Here is a 13,225-nt window from a genome sequence, read left to right on the forward strand (position 1 = left end):
CTCTATTTGCTTTTGCCATTTGAAGTGCTGTCGAAAAACACACAAATCGTTTGAAGCTTCTCTACGAGATTAATGAAGTTTAACAACATTTAACTGGGCATTCCTTTTAGCGCGTTTTATCCACAACAAGTTTGAATTTATTTTATTGGAGCGTAAAATCGCATTTTTCGTAAATTTGTAAACAACATTTAGTCTAGTTTTTTTATCGTTCTGTTATTTGCCGATGATTATTAAAAACAAGTGTGAATGCTATTTTCGGCTTTGCTCGACTCTAAGATACTACCAATTTTTTATATAAAAATATACTGAATATAGACCAATTAATATACGGCAAATATACTGTAACCTATTTTTAGTATATTGATGCTTAAAATATAGCAGACTGTCAGCCAAAGCAGCTAAGACCAGTTTTCAGTAGCAATTTTCCCATACAAAAGTATTTCTTACTTAACTTCTACAATTTCTATCTCATCGCAAGATAATGTTCAGGAATCATAATTATTGTAGTTTTAATGACGGGTATAAATACATTAAAATATACTTTGAAATCCTATTTACCTCCCAAAAAAAACAATTTACTTTTTTGTTTAAATTTTTTAAAACAATTAAACTATATGGACACATATTTATAAAAATACATCACAAGTTATTTCCAATCATCAGACGTTGTTAGTAAATACTTATTTACTTATATACACATTTGGGAATTAATCTAAACATTTTCGCCAATATCATTCATAACATTTAGTTTAAATTTTCTTAATGTGCCTCAGTATTTTATCGCATTAGTTTTCCATTCATTCGCTTCGCTTGAATCCGGCAGGATAATAAAACTTTAATTACGCCAATTACTCACCCTAATGAGACTTATGAGCAAAGACTTAATATACTTACAGCCATTAAAAACATTGTTCGTAGTTTGCTGTGTTTATGGCCGACATTTTTTGGTGGGGAAGGAAAAATCAAATCAACATAAATAAAATCGCCTGGCACCTAATTTGAATGCAAAAATAATAAAAATAATAAAATTAAAGTATTTTCGTTTATAACAACTTTCTGCACCATGTTAATGACTCATTACACATGCAACCCAAAACGAGAAACGAAAAACGAGACAAACAACAACAAACTTTTTTAGAATTTGCTGGCAACATGAACGTGGCCAAAATGCGGCAAACGTAAAGTTGAATTATGCAATAAAAAATAATGCAATAATTGTGAAAATAATGAAAATGGCAAACATGTATGCACCATATATGCTTTGCGAACTGTCTGAAATTGGACAACCTGAACACAAATCCTCACAAAATGAGGAACAAAGAAAAGTTATTTGCTGTTTTTTGCTCTGCTAAACTAACATTCTAATGAGACATGGTTTCAGCTCTTAAAAAAAAGGATGAGTTGTTATGAATATTTTAAGATAAGCATCTACTGCATTTAAAGATACTAAATAAATGTTAAAATAAATTTTCATTATTTCTATATATCCTCCCTCATTTTATTGTCATTAATGTTAAACACATATTTGTTGCTTACATTCTCCATTACATTTGTTAACCAGCGCCTTATAAATCATAATTCAAAACTTTATTAAAATAAAAGTTAACATTGCATATAAAATAAACTAAATTGCACAAGTCTAAAACATTGATTAAATAATGTAAATTTATCTGATGCGTGTATTATGATGAAATGCCAATCGAGACACAGAGAGATATGGGAAGAACAGAACTAGTATCGATATTGAAAATTGGGATCCGAACCATAGACAATGCAAGAACATGGATAACCTGTAAAAGGCGTTCAATGAAAAACACCGGGAAGAAAATATTAAATAACAATGATAAACACGTAAGGCAAAGAAAACATACAACATAATTACAAACAACAATATATTACAACAAATACGATGTTTATTCAAATGATACCAAAATAGATACAAAGTTAAATTCGAAAAAGGCAATTACAAAACAAAATACAAGTTTGTAATGTATAATTTAAGTAATTTTATAATCGAAATAGCTTAGTAGTGGATTTAATAAATTTTCTTGGTTCATAATGGAATTTTTTCTTTTTGGCAAAAACTCATTAGCCACCAAAAATGGGAAAACGTGTCCAAACTACTTGTCCCATGCTGTTTACGGATACTGCAATTGTTTGTGTATTTGATTTAGGATTCGCATTAAAAGATATGTCATTGTATAAGGAATTGTATAACTTAATTAGTTTAAAGGTTATTCGAATGTAGTTAAATGCAGTACATAGGAAGGGGATTAAATAGCATACATTTATACCAAAAATTACCAATTTTACCTTGACTATGGACTAACATCTGAAATGAAAAAAGAATTTAGTAATTCGCTTTTGTAAAATATACATTTGAACATAACATTAATAAAACGGAGATGCGTGTTCGTAAGCTTGTTTGGTATTTTTTGGTATATGTATGACATTTGTAAGCTTTGTTTGGTATTTTGATAGGATTAACAGACCGAAATTGTCAAGGCAAATTATTAAATTCGCAAAGAGAACTAAGCACATAAAGCATACAGACTTTTGCGTAGTTTTAATGTATTCTATAAGACCTGTGTCGATAAATTCATTTAGTTACATTGAGGACATTCGAACATGCTTAGTATGTACAATTGACGAGTATAATTATGATTAAAATTTCGATTTTAGTAATCATAGCGCTCACATGCCAACACCCAATGCACCATATTGCAACACTTGAACTTGCCTCGTGGTTTGCACTGCAAATGCTCCTTAATATACTGACAGGGACACTGGAATTGGCCGCAATGGCGTCCGGGCTCCAGAGGAGTAACATCGACCAATCCCCGCAATGCTTCCATGCCCCAGCGGGACCCATAGCGCAGGTATAGTTGAAGACCACGTTCCTAGGAAGCAGACAGATGGAGGGTATTAAACGGAAATGAGAGACATCAAAGAACAGTAAGTAATTAAGGTGACGGGGTGATAGTGTGGGTGTGGTTATTAATAAAGTAGTAGTTGTCAGTGCTGAACGTACAACGGTACGTATGTGTAACCCAGAGATGAAATGATCAAATAATGCAGCATACTTTTCGGCTGTTTTAAGAAATTACAAATTGATGTGTGTATAGTATATAAAATGAAGAGAGAGGTAGACACGTAAACGTAACAAATAATAATAATAACTCTGATTGGTTTTCAACAGGTTTTAATCGTACAATTCACAATGCACACACAAAAACATAAAATTACACGTTGTAAGCGGAGCAAAAAAAGATAGAAAGGAAATAAATTGTTTCGCGTCTCGTTGGACACGCCTAAAGCCAGCAGCCCATGCAATTGATGCCACAGCACTGGCGATGTTGCAGACTGATTTTGATTTTGTTACGCAACAGCTCCTCCTCGTATTGACATGGGCAAATGGACGACTGTAGATGCCTTGGTGTTTCATGAACTCCCGCCTCCTGCACGGTCCAGTCGAGGCGACGACGCAGAAAGTCCTTGCCCCAGCGCTGCAGATAGCTGAGAAACAGCTCCTGGGCAACGGCCTAAAGAGAGTGGATTGAGTTTGTTTGTGCAGTGCACGTCGGAGTGAGAGACAAAAAAGAAAATGCGTGAGCGATGCGATGATCAATGTTCAGATAGAAAGACAGAGAGAGAGACCGAGAAGTGTCAATCGATGAGCATGAATGCAGCTACAACTACGGCTACAACTAACGTTACTACTTTATCTACGAGCGATCAAAGCAAAGCAAAGACAACTGCCAGCTCAGCTACTGCATAAATGAGCTTGTGTTCTTGGCGACAGTAATTACAACTCACCTGCTTGCGAGAGAGACGCACTGGCTGACTGCCCTGGATAACGATGTCGTTCACATCAATGTCCAGCTTGGCCTCCCAGCCAGCCTTGATGGCTTCGCCGCCATTCTGCTCGGTGTGCTCGAGGAATTCGTTAAGGAAGCTCACACACTGCGTGGCATCGAAGTACATGAAACACAGGTTGACCTTGTGGCAGGAGATGCGACCACGATCATCCAGTACCAGTAGAATCTTATGTCTCATCAGCTGCTTGTTCACGCGTGCCAGACACTTCTCCAAACCACGCGACAGTCGCAGCTTCATCCACATGCACAGGAAGATGGCCGCCGCATTAAGGAAGAGCCAGCCGACGCCGAGAGCAAACAATGCCACGCCCTGCAGCCCTGAGAAGAGCAGCGCCAGCAGCACGGCGAACGCAAACAGTATCCAACAGACAAGGATCCGCTTATAGCAAATGTTGTACACTGTGAAGCGATAGTCATTGACCAGCGTCTCCATTGCATTCACATAGTCCTCCACAGTGAGCTAACCGAAGGAGAGAGACGTAAGGGGTGAGTGGTCAGCATAGACTGATTGATGGCCCATCTACTTACCGTCAGACCCTGAGCCATCAGCTCTTCTGGAACTAGCTCGGGACGGAATATGGCGGGAGTTATCCAAGGCCATTTGGTGTTGGCCGGCAGCAGGGTGACAATCACATCTCCGTTAGCTGTTGGTTATTTAAAAATAGGGCAATAAGTGTTTACTATGACCTAATCCATAAATTCATTAGCTAAATAAAACGTAGTCTTATTTTATGTGTATCCTAACATTCTTTACAGCTTTTAAGACAATTAATTTGTAATAAAGTTATGTAAAATGAATACTCGCTGCAATTTTTAACCTATCATATAAACCAATTCATTATTTCAGGTAAGTTTTCCCCATAATATTTATAATATCCTAAGGTAACTTTTAAAAATTGTAAATTCAAGACGAATATTCTCTTTCTTCAACATAGCCCGTAGTTTGCCGAAAATGTTTTGTTAGTTTAGTTTTAATTATAATACAACTCGTACATCAAATAATAAAACTTAATTTGAAAATGCATTTAGTATACTTTTGCAATGCTAAGGCAAATTAATTATTATAATATAATTATAATATGATCTAAAGTAGATTCATAAATGCAGAATAGAATTTATAATTCTATATATTTACATCCCAATCCATCAATCCCTTTGATTTTATATACCTTTATACAAAATGCAATATGCATTAATATGTACTTACATATATGTTAATACAAAATATGCTCACAAATTAAAACGACTTTCTAAAATAATTCTAATATAATATTATTAATCTTGTTTCAAGTATTGGATATATATTGGATATGGGTAATTCTCGGAGGGATGTCGCGTGCGACCAGCTTTTCAGTTACAAAAAAAAACATATTCTGAAAAAATTTTAAAAACAAGTAAAGGTTATTTTTATAGCTCTAGATTAGTAGATTAGATTTAATTAGAGCTAAGAATGGTTTTGGAATTTTTATTCTGTTTTGTTTTCTGTTCTGATAATTGCAAAAATTAACAAATTCGTACGCAAAACCAAAAAAAGAACGAATTTATATATTTTATCGTAAAACAGAATAAGTTACTAAAATCAATCTTAGCTCTAAAAATAGTGCTAATCCAAAGCTTTAAGAAAAACCTTCACTTAATTTTAAAATTGTTTTAGTTTATGTTCTTTTTTGTCACTGTAAAACTGTTCGCACGCGACATTTACCAGAGAATTACCCATATATAATTATTCTAAAAATTCTTATCTTGATTTGAGATTTTGTCTTCTTGGTTAACAGTCTTAAAACGAAAATATAATATTGAGTATCAAGAATGAGCAATTTAAAATTGTTGTAGAATTTTAATCTTGATTTACGAAGTTACCTTACTGGTAATCTTCATCATATAATATTGATCAATTATTCCCAATTTAAGCACATTTTTTTCTGCATATATAAAAAATTTCAATTTCTTAAAACTTCTCAAAATTAAATACATATTTTTCACTTTATATTATTTTATAGCTATAAATAAACGAAACTAAAGAAGCCAGCTAACTAAGACAAATAAACTACGTAGCTTTTATTACTCATTTTCAGTGTATAGAATATTTAATATTCAGGTCTCTAATTACAGTTGAAGTTAGTTTTAATTACTGAAATATTCGAATTACAATTTGTGAGGTGCATTTTACAGATTTATCCCGCCTATACTTTAACTAAAAGCTAAAGGAGTTCAGTAAATTTATTGCTATGAGCTTGAGGAAGTTACTTACCAAATCCTTCACGAATGCGACCCGTTGACAGCTCAATTGTGCGCATTCCGGAGGCCTGATCCACAGGAATGCTGACGCTTTTGCCATGAGCATTAGCGCTGCCGTTGTTAGATGCCCCGCTATTGGGATGAGTGGACGAGGACAGAGATGGAGCAGCCTGCGATGATGAGACTGAGGCTAACGCTGATGTTGTTGCGGTCGATGTGGACGATGCTGCAGATGCTTTTTGGTTTATTAGCTGCTGTGAGTGACGAGGAGGGCTGTTGCTGCTGCTGCTGCCACTGCCACTGCCGGATGCATTGAGATTAACGTGCGTACTCTCAGTTGTCAAAACAGCGGGCGTCACATCCGGCAACGACGACGTTGACGACGACGACAATGTGCCAGCTGTTGTGGAGGAAACTGCAGTCCGCTGTAAAATGTGACAACAATGGGTTAATGTTCTTGGCCTTAAGTTTCAGTTCGCCGCTAAAGTCAAGTCAGACAGCAAGAAAATGAAAAATATAAAAAGAGAAACTATAAAAATTATACAAATGCGCGAAAGAAAATCAATAATATTGATTTGAACATTACAATGTCGCGAGAACTGTAATAAATACAACTATGCCACATGTGCAACAACTTAAAAAAAGTAAACACAATTCATCATTTTGCACGTACGCAACTTAGCTGCACAGTAGCTAAAAAGTAGAGGATATTTGATCAGAAATTCAACGACAACTCGACAGTCGATAGTTGAAAGCTGCACCTGCACAAGTTTGCCAAAACTGATCTACGACGTGATATACATTTTTATAGCTATAAGTAAATCTAAATAGGGTAGCAAACACTTTTATGACAAAGTACACAAAATATAAAATGATTTTTTATTAAGTCAACATCTACATCTGTAGTATAATTTAGCGCCAACTTCCATAAGCAATTCACAAATTATTACCCGCATATTCAATTTTTACATTATTATGTTTATCTAATTATTATACAAGCAGCTATGTTATTCAAGAGCTAAGCAAATGTAAACAATTTGCGAGAGTAGCTAATACCCTACAATATCGATACATTAGTGTAATAATGATGTCTTTCTTATTTTTAACCCACAGTCCCACATACAAAGTATTGCACATTAGTGCAAATTATTTAAATGCTAATTGCATGCAAATAAATAGTTATTTATTCCAAGTTTTCTTCAAGTATTTTGTCTAAACATTGGTAATATTACGTAGCGAACACGTAGGCACTTTTTAGGTACATTTCTGTAATTATGAATGGAATCATTTACTAACTGACATGAATAACGATATCTGCTGTTTTTTAGATAATAAATACAATTCTAAAATTTTTTTGTTTACTCATTATTTACTAGAAATGTCCCCTACAAATTTCCGTATTTATGTCAGTGTCAACGTTGACAAAACGCGTCTTCTGCTCTCCTTAAGACAAGTTGCGAAACGTACAAAAATAAAATAAACACACTTCATTTAATCATTATCAAAATAAAGCTGGCAAAATATTTAAACAAATGCTGCTTGCGGCAACGAAATTCTGCTTATTATTATTATCATATCATTTCTCTCTTCATCATAAACAGAAAAAACACTGACGAAACCACAATAAATAAGAGAGTACTGACTTCATATGAAGAATTTGTGTTTACTCTTCTGATTCTCATATTTACTATATGTGTTTTTATTTGCACGTGCTTTGTTCTGCCCTCACTTCAAACACTAAGTACTACATAAAGAAAAACAATTATGATCAGCAAATAAAGTATATCATATTTATAAAGCATCACTTCAAAGTAATGCCTACTAAAACAACATTTCAGAGTAAGGTTCGTCAATCAATATCATAAATGTTATAGCCGTCAAGAGATAATATTCTCACATCTAAGTTAGTCACATAAATTAATATTAAATATCACCTTGTATTCACAATCGAACTACAGTCGCAATTGTTGCGAAATAGCTCCAGAGCGAATCACTTCAATCTAAGAGTACTTTTTATCTATTCTGTATATCAAATGGAATTCTCTCTAAATTAGAGTTCGACGTATAGATAACGATTTATTTCAACTACAATGAGTTCCAACTGTAGAGAGAGCAATGGAAATTTCTCATCTCCGCTCATGCATGCACTTGAACTAATCGGACAATCCCTTTCGACATGCAATGCATTATGACTTGTTGCTTTAGCTTTTTAGCCCGATGAGTAATCAAAGTTTATCGCCGACGCGACGCGACATCTCAACTGTCCCGAAACGACGCGTCGTTCTTAACTTCATTTGTCATGCGTGCAGTGTACCCCCGGATGAGGAGGGGAGACAGCAGAAAGAAGTAGAAGCAAAGTACCGCTGCTAACAACTCCATTAGAGGCGAAGCTAAGGCGTGTAAACAACAAAAGAAACGTAGTTATAACGCACCCAGCGAATGGAAAGAAAGGAAACTGAGAGCACAAACGTACGCACAATGGAAGACGCAATGGAATGCGTTTGGTTGAGTTGTCGACAACACGTGAGAGTTGCATTCAAAGAGAGTGATGTCAGAAGAGCGAACGATGCAAAGAGAGAGAATGCGAGTGAGAGACCAACTAACCTGCACAGGTATTGGAGCTGCGGCGGCTGCTGCTGTTGACTGGTCATTGGGACTGCGCGAGCGCGCGCGTCTGTTGTTGTTGCTGCTCACCACTGATGGTGGTGGTGGCGGCAGCGACAACTTGTTTTGTTGTTGTTGTTGTTGCTGCTGTGTGGCATTGCTGTCTCCATCGCCGCTGCCGCTGCCGCTGCCGTCGCCACCGTTACTGTTATTATTTTTTTCACTGATGTCGGTGTCGTCGTCGAATTTAACCCAATTTTTGGGCGTCGGTTGTACGTCATCAGCTGCATTCAACGGCACATCCTGCAGTGGATGTGACGTTGGCGTCGACGTCGACGTTGCCGACGAAGTCTGCGCCTGCGCTTTGGCCTCGTGCTCCATTGGCTTAGGAATGTGCGAGTTTGCGCGTGAGTTGTGTTTGTGTATCTGTGTGTGTGTGATTGACGCGTATTTGGAATTGTTGTAATTGAACGTGTTTCGCTTAGCAATCTAACTGACTACGTTTTGTGTTTTGTGAGTTACGTTTGCGTTTGGTTTGCTTGCCGCTTACATAACCTCAATAACAATTCACACTTGAATTGTTGCGGCACGACTGCTGCTGCTGTTCTCGTTGTTTTTGTTGGTAGCGCCGCTCTCGCTTTGGCTTTTTCTCATTTAGTTATAACTGATTTTTGTATTTTCTTTTCTTATGGGGCAGCTCACAACGCGTCGTTTACGTGTTGGCCGCTCACGCGTTCTCGACACACTGCCGAGGCACACCCAGCCCAAAAACAAAAAGCGCAGCTTAGCTTGGCTCAAAGGCGTACTTCGCTCGCTCGCTCGCTCAGTTAAGTGCGCTCAGCTAAAGCCCTTTCCGTTCCCACACGTTCCACGTTCCAAGTGTTTCCAGCGGCCAGACGCTCTGACTGCAAACACTCAACTGAGGCTTTTGTTTCGCTGCTCACCTGTTGGCAGAGCTTTGTATGCGGCTGCTGCTCTCCCTCACTCTCTCTCTCTCTTTTGCTCTTTGCTCTCTTTTCGTTCATTCGCTCGTTCAGCGCATTCAGCTCATTCATTAATGTTTTTATTTTTCCGTTTCTTTTTGTTGTTGCTTTTTTCTCACATGACAAGTTTTTGCTTTTTAAAGTTGTTGTGTTTCGTTTGGTCCAAAACAAGTTGAGCTTTCTCCCCCCACCCTTAGCCCCGGCCATAACAATCTCTGACTCACAATTTGACTCCACTCCACTCTACTCCCCTCCTCTTCCCCTACCTTGCCCTTTTATAATAATCATTTTTATCTTTTTATTCATTTGTTTGCTCGTTTGAAGATCTTTGGAGTAGAAAATTTCGCAAAATGAACAGCTTGTTTAACGAGCACTCGCATTGTGTGCGTGTTTAGTATTCGTGTGTTTGTATCTCACGATTAGCTTCGCCACGCCGCTTCAATTTCAATTTAAACAACACAACAGCAATGACAATAACAACAAAAGCAAACAATGGCAGTTGGCATTGCTTATCAGTACTTAAGTGACGTGTTGCCAGTTTCAGGAGAGTGGGAAAGAGGCCGTATTTCAACTGCCTATCGGTTATCGGACACACGATTATTTTACAACCCTGTGGGAGTGTGTGTAACACTGGCTTAGTACACACTTAGAAACACAGCCAACTCACTTTCTATAGGAGCAGCGTATTTGGGGTATGTTTAATATTTATACCCGCTACCAATAGGGTAGAAGGGTATCATAACTTTGTGCCGGCAGGAAATGTATGTAACAGGCTGAAGGATGCATCTCCGATCCTATACACTATATATATTCTTGATCAGCGTCAACAGCCGAGACGATATAGCGATGTCCGTCTGGTCGAATGAACACCAAGATCTCAGAGTCTATAAAAGATAGAGCTATACATTTTTTTCAAGAGCACTTGTTATGCTAGCACGTAGATTTCGCACATTTGTTTAAAAAATTTGCCACGCCCATTTCCACCCCGCAGTTCAACGAAAATAAAAAATGTCGCTAGTGCTAGAATCGCGAATTTCAGTACGTACAATAATACCTACAGAGTTTATGATTCCAGAAAATTTTTCAAAAATGTAGAAGTTATTAAAGAGAAACCTCCTTAATAAGGAACTTAGTTGCTTTGGCTGACAATCTGGTATATTTTGCACTCTATGGTATATTTTGAATTAAATACTGTATCGATATACCTTAAATAGCCATTGATATATTTTTAGTATTTTTACGATATTTCAATTTGGTATATTTAAAAATTTATACCGAAATTAATTTTGCTTTTATTAAAAATGGGTGGCTGGTATTTCACAGTCGAGAACACTCTACTAAATCTTACTTACTTGTTCTTCGTTGTTTATATTGCATTTTTATGTATCAATATTATTATACTATTGAGTTTATTGCTCAGTTATATAAAAAAAATAAAATTTTTAAGAATATTGTAAGATGATTTCACTGTACTTACAACTAAGAATAATTTGGGCTAGAAGATTAGACTTGTAATCTACATGCGAATACTGTACGAATTACAGCAAACAAAATCCTACTGGAAAAACAGCAATCCACTTTTGTTTAGAATGTTTTATCAGTTTTTTGTTGATATCTCAACCTCATAGTAACATATATGTACCTGAAAAAATATAACAATTTTTTATCTTTACATTCTTCAAATATGCAAAGAAAATTAAGTGTTGCAGTCTGTGATGCACTTCGTTGAATTCATTATAAGATTAGATTTGTCTATTAATTGATTATTTATAAAGTTCGAAATAATATACAACATTAAATTTAAAGTATGTATATTGCTTATGAGGGATCTTCCAACATTCAATTAAAATGATAAATTTCAAATTCAAGTTAATTCTTCATACTATATTTCCGCTGTTTTGTAAATATTGAATGTGATCAAAAACATATGCCAACCCATTGTTTTGGTTTGATAAAAGTTAAAATATTTAAATTTTTATATATTAATAATAATATTGAGTCGACTATTTTTATTTTGAATTTAAGCCATGTCGCATGCTCTATGTCAATTATCATATTATTTTTTTTATTCTCAAACTTCTTTCAGCTGTTTTCAAGAAGTTTGTCTTTCGCCTTTATGTCCACCCAGTTGAATGTTTCTTTTTTCCAACTTATGCAATTTCATCGTGCAACTTGAATTCATATTGAAGTGAATAGTGCAAAGTGTTCCCATTTGCGTTTAGTTGAATAGTGAGAAATGCAATTTAAAATCAATTTGATGTTGGTTGTGCCACTCGCTTGAAAAGCGGTCCAGTTTTCATGTCCTCTCGATAAGCGGGCAAACATTTAATAACAAATTTATGGCGCTATGGTGCATAGTTTTGACCATGACAACAACAACAACAATAGGAGCAACAGCAACAACAACGATGATGACGACACCAACAATTTTTGCGGAATAAAATGTTAAATGCCTGGGACGACATTACTCGTATATAGTGGCAATTGTGCGGCTGGGCTGCCACAAGAAAACTTTTGCCAGCAATAAATTATGCCACAAAATTATTATATAAACGCCTAGTGTCGAACGGCAGGCTGGAAAAGGGAATTGGCCAACTGCCAACTGCCAACACCAACACCAAGCAAAGCGACCTGCCTGCCATCCTACTATCCTGATTCCCAACCAAGCCAAGCTTGGCCAAGCGAAGCATTGGCCAAAAGTTGTTAAGCAAATTATGGCCTGGCGCAAAAATATCTGAAGCTCTTACGTTATATAGAAAACTGAAGACACCCACACAGAGAGATGGAGACGGAGACCGAGTCGAAACTGCAACTGTGGCCAGAGAAGAAGAAGAACAAATGCAGATGGCCAAAATTATCAGTGGTCATTGAATTCCACAATTGTTGCGGATTTCTTGGTGCTGCACTAATGAAAGCATGAATCTTTTCAAGATTTCATTATGCATAGAAAACTGCTCTTTTAAAACCTATTCAATGTTTAAGAGAAACTAAACGATGAATGACCATTAATTATTTATATGAGGGATTATAAATAATAGTATTCTACTTAATATAGCACTAATCTTTATTTTCACCATTTTATTTGATCATATATCTAATGTAATAAATATTACAAAAACGAAGTATGTACATATACATATAAGTTAAATTGGGATGTTTTTTGCCAATAGGGAAGCGAGCTTCTATAAGAGGGGCATTATGAAGTTGGCATCTCGTTGGGAACTCGTCATCGAACAAAACGGCGCATATTTGACTTAAATCGCATTATTATAACCAATTTTATGAACAATTGAAAATTCAATAAAAATACAGCAAGACTTTTTATTATATATTCCAAGAAAGAATTATGTATGTAGTATAAATTAGTTTTATTAATAAAAGTTAAGTTAAAAGTTATGTTTACCCTTTTTATTTCCTGAAATTTTGTTTATAGTAATGCTATTTTTAAATTCGCATATATATCTAATGAATGAAGTATGCAATCCTAGAAGTATTAGTATAGTTAGTATAATATTTTCAACA

General features: G+C 35.8%; 1 protein-coding gene across 6 annotated transcripts; it reads right to left on the reverse strand.

Moving 5' to 3' along the window:
• Positions 1–726: 726 nt before the first annotated feature.
• LOC117564617 (rhoGEF domain-containing protein gxcI) lies at positions 727–9,790 on the reverse strand. 6 transcript variants are annotated; one of them, XM_052002526.1, is made up of 6 exons: positions 8,721–9,605; positions 6,130–6,541; positions 4,407–4,522; positions 3,817–4,338; positions 2,741–2,900; positions 727–993 (listed from the first exon to the last, which is right to left on the reverse strand). In XM_052002526.1, the coding sequence occupies exons 1-6, from the start codon at positions 9,099–9,101 to the stop codon at positions 968–970; spliced, it is 1,617 nt and encodes a 538-aa protein (XP_051858486.1). In that variant the 5' UTR covers positions 9,102–9,605; the 3' UTR covers positions 727–967. The 6 variants fall into 6 exon arrangements, with proteins under 6 accessions (XP_051858486.1, XP_051858483.1, XP_051858484.1 ...); XM_052002523.1 differs by lacking the exon at positions 727–993 and adding an exon at positions 1,607–1,790; XM_052002524.1 differs by lacking the exon at positions 727–993 and adding an exon at positions 2,016–2,147 and having other exon boundaries at positions 8,721–9,606.
• Positions 9,791–13,225: the final 3,435 nt, after the last annotated feature.

The sequence above is a fragment of the Drosophila albomicans genome, chromosome 2L (genome assembly GCF_009650485.2).
Source record: "Drosophila albomicans strain 15112-1751.03 chromosome 2L, ASM965048v2, whole genome shotgun sequence".
Taxonomy (NCBI): Eukaryota; Metazoa; Arthropoda; class Insecta; order Diptera; family Drosophilidae; genus Drosophila; species Drosophila albomicans.